Source organism: Fomitiporia mediterranea, assembly GCF_000271605.1.
Source record: "Fomitiporia mediterranea MF3/22 unplaced genomic scaffold FOMMEscaffold_200, whole genome shotgun sequence".
Lineage (NCBI taxonomy): Eukaryota > Fungi > Basidiomycota > Agaricomycetes > Hymenochaetales > Hymenochaetaceae > Fomitiporia > Fomitiporia mediterranea.
In genome coordinates this window covers 1-4,124 of record NW_006760585.1, presented here as the reverse complement: position 1 = coordinate 4,124, position 4,124 = coordinate 1, and the positions used below count along the sequence as shown (strand labels likewise).

The 4,124-nt window shown below is 39.4% G+C and overlaps 1 protein-coding gene across 1 annotated transcript; it reads right to left on the bottom strand.

Moving 5' to 3' along the window:
- Positions 1 to 2,609: 2,609 nt before the first annotated feature.
- On the bottom strand, positions 2,610 to 3,274 carry FOMMEDRAFT_162989 (uncharacterized protein; the record flags this gene model as incomplete). Its single annotated transcript, XM_007272153.1, has 3 exons — positions 2,610 to 2,653; positions 2,701 to 2,802; positions 2,866 to 3,274. 3 exons carry the CDS (start codon positions 3,272 to 3,274, stop codon positions 2,610 to 2,612), a joined length of 555 nt encoding a protein of 184 aa, XP_007272215.1.
- Between the last annotated feature and the right edge of the window lie 850 nt (positions 3,275 to 4,124).

Below are 4,124 nucleotides of genomic sequence, written 5' to 3'. Positions count from 1 at the left end.
AAAACAGTACAGAATTCCTTCCATAAGACATCTAGTAATTCCAAAACATACTGTATCATGTATTCACTGTAGAGATAGCCATTTCTGTAGATTGATCTCATTCTCCTCTGATTCTCTTTCTAAGTTCAGCATTTACAAGGGGAATCTTCAATTCTGAAGTGTCAGAAGAGGTTTGTGGCTTCAAATCCAATTGTTCTAGACCAAATACTCGCAAAATAGTATTGTAACCAGCTAATGAATTGTAATTCTCATTCCTCTGAGTTGTAGACTCATAACTATTGTCTGGATAATGTATCTGAATAGCTATAGATTGTATTCGCAATGTAGAAGATGATGGATCCATTGTATTGTCTGCTATAAGATCCAAATCCAAGTAATTATTGTCTTCCAAAGTATTGGTTAACTTATCTAGAGCAGAATAATTGATATTAACACTCTTAGACAATGTATTTGTATTAGAAACACTGTTCAGCTTTACTGTACTGTGTGTAGGACAATCTTTAGCTAAATACATAGTCTGTTTACAGATAAAACATTGCCCTTTAGCTCTCATATTGTCTAGTTCAGCTTGTGAATGCCTTTTCACACTGGTAGAATAAGTCTTCTTACTGTTCTCTTGCTTATTCTGCCTGGTATCCTTGTACTTCGGTTTGTAGTCCTTAGATCGGTCTTTCTCTTTAGGACTTACACTGTTAGACTGTATGTGCTGCCTGTTACAATTATTACAATTATAATCATAATTCCTGTCCTTTGGTCAATTCTTATTGTCATTCCTGTAGTTCCTCTAGTTGTTCTTCTTCCATCTATCTTTTCAATGGTCTTCTTTGTTAGTCTGAGGATAGAATCGATCTCTAGTATCTGTATGCCATTTAATTCCAACAGCTTCATTTGCTTTTTCAATGTTCTCAAGCCTGTCTTTGAATTCTTCATACGAAACTGTGTCTGGATTCAAACAATCCAACCATAATTGCCTTTGATACTTAGGATGAAGTCCATCCCATGCTCTCCTAGTTAAATCTCTATCAGAAATATTGCCTAGATTGATTGCTTTCATTTCTAGATTGTACAAATATTCCTGTATGACTCTGTGTCCTTGTTTCATCATATTAAACTCTTTCCTAAGCATTTCTGCAAAGTTAGATGGGAAACAAAAGTCCATTAGACCTTTAAAGAATTGTGATAAGGTCCATCAAGATTCGTTCATGCCTATTTTCTGTAGATAAAAGTCCATAGCTTGTCCTTTAATGAAATTAGGTAGTACTCTCACTTGTTCTTTAGGGAAATAATGTAATCCTGATTGTTTCATGTACTGATTGACTTCCATAACGAACTTGGTGTATCTTTGAAGGTTAGGTTCACCTGAATAAACTGTAGGAACAATAGGTTTTGCACTCTACATCTGTATCTTCAATTTCAGAAGTTCCTTGTTCCATTTCCTCTTGGCAAGCTTTTTACACTTCTTAGTACCTTCAGAGTCACTTGAATCAATGTCTGTAGGTTCGAATAATGCATTGCTATCATTGCCATCGTCAGAACTTGAGTATCTGCTCGAATCCAAAGAATCTGAAGAGCTATTGCCTGGATCCAGGTCAGGATCCTGCCTTTTTACAATTTCTGCTCTCTGTATCGCACGATTCACATAACTCTTTCTTGCAAGGTTGTCTGAGGGTCTCACTGATGCGAATCTATTTGTCTGCAGTGTATTCGAGCTTTGTGGCTCAGCAGTATCTTGTGTGGTTCTTTTTCTGTGGCCTTTACTATTCCTATCTGTGCTGTGCTTGATAGGGGGTACAGAACTGCAGTGGAAATTCTTTTCCTTGCTCTCTTTGCCTTTTGCAGTTTCTGATTCGTCTTCGCTGTCATCAGAGGCATCCAGAACTGTAAGTTTCACGTCTGGGTTCAGTCTGTTCATTTTAATATTGTGTTTTGCACTGGGTGTATGTGTCGATCCTTGAACATTAGTATGATGGTGCATATATGCAGGTATTTTATTCTGCAATGCGTCTCCTTGCCCTGCTAGGGTGTCGTATCTGTAGTATGTGTCCTTGCCTTGATTTTCTATCTTGGGGCAATATGTTTCTTGCTTGAAACGAACCAGTAATTCCTGAGGAGTTCTGGGAGCCTTGCTGTAGCCTTCATTTCTGAAATTCCATTGTCCTGATTCTGCATTTCGTCTGTGCTCTATCTCCTGAAAATACATTCTTTGTACATCAGAATCTGCTTTGCTGGAACTGTCTAGTTCTACCTGACTGTAATTACAAATGTCTGGAGCTTTTCCTTTATTTGCTCTTGCACTTTTCTTATTACTAGGTACAGGTTTACCTGGATCTTTCTTCCAAGGACGTGTGCTTTCAAACGGTGGAGCATCTTCCAATCGTTTGGACATTCCTTTAGTAGCTTCTGGGTGTTGACGACATACTTTCTGATACATCCATTTAGCTAACTCGTCTCCAGTTAGTTTGGATGGATTGATTGTGTCCAAATCGATGTTTCCTTCATGTTCCTGATGCATACCATCGTACTTATGAGTTCTCTTGTTCAATTCCTCGATATCAATTCCTTGATTGAATGGACTGGCTAGCCTACTCATGGCTTTCAGTGTCTCTGGCCTAGGGACGTTTCTGAATGTCTTTCTGGCCTTCTGGAACGTTTCCTGCTGTAAGGAAAGTGTTGTTCCTTTACTGATACCCTTGTTCTTACTGACAGAATCCTCAATGCCAGTTTCCTGAGTGTTTATGCTCTCTGTACCACTATTATCTACTTCTGTGAGCCCAGTAAGGTAAGCACTTGCTGGTGTCTGCTCTACAGTGTGCATCAGTCTAACAATATGTGCTGGTACAGGTACATGCCTTTGTTCTACATTACTTGTATGTAATAGTTCATCAGGGTGCCTCCAGCCTAGTGTAGATGAGGACTTATCACCTGGCAAAGGGTCATCAGATTGCCTCCAGCCTGCAACAGACAAGGACTTATTCTCTGGCATGTTAATAGCGACTTCTGGACTTGGGGGCCCTTCCAGGATTGTCTGCTGAGGCTTGGTGGCCACATTGTGTTCAGTACTCAATGGATAATCTTGTTGTCCATTGTCTGCATGCTCTGTTAATTCAAAATCTGTAGTGTGCACCATTTCGAATCTCTCTGCATTCAGGGAAAGCTGCTCTTTAGCACTTCCGAATGATGCTTGCCTCTTGCAATATCGACGAGGAGGTCTCTCTGCATCAAGGGGAACAATCTGTTCGTGTCCCTCAAGCGTTCTGAGTATCTTAGTAGCCATAGTGAGAGTATATGTGTCTCTAATTTAGATTTGCAAACTACTCACTGATTTCTTTGAATTCGAAGGAGTACTGGGTGATGTGAGGAACGTATTGGGGTGATCAAGCCCTCAGTTCCGGTCGTCAAAGCCCAGCGGGTTTATGGAAAGGTGGGTTCAGTCAAAAATGTGTAAGGATAGGTATACTAGCCTTATGCAAAGATTCTCTCTTTACCAGCACACTCAACTACTGACTGGGATAACCTAGTAATCGAGTGCTGAGAAGGAGAAAGAATCCCCTAACCCTTAGCTCGAAAACCCTTTATATATGTGTATACACGTGTAGTAGGATACAGGGTAGTCTAGTGAACAAAAAGGAAAACACCCACAAGCACCTACAACACATGTTGCGCAAATGCACAGGTAGTGCAATCGTTACAAACATTGTTCTATACAAATTCCTTTGATCATGCTCTGTACTGATTGTTTCTTCAATTCTGAAGCTGGAAATGTCTGTTCCAATGTCAACTGATGTAGTTCCTTTGTAGTACTTGATACTAATCCTGTATCTCTTCCTGTACTGAATAGAATTGACTGTGTATGCATATGTCTGTGTCTTTCTATTACTGTCAATGTATCTCCATGCCTGATGCTTATTCTGGAGCAGTATCATCTTATTCCTGATGTATATGTACTTTTCCTTACTCAATGTACTGATGTCTGTCTTCTGATGTATGATGTAGCCTTCTAACTTAATAGAATACCTGTGTGAATTTGTTTAGATTGAATATTTCTTAGTATCCAAGAGTAGTTGTAGTTTATAGTCCAGTAATGCTTAATAGATTGTCCTGCTTGCACAGTTTACTATTTGCAT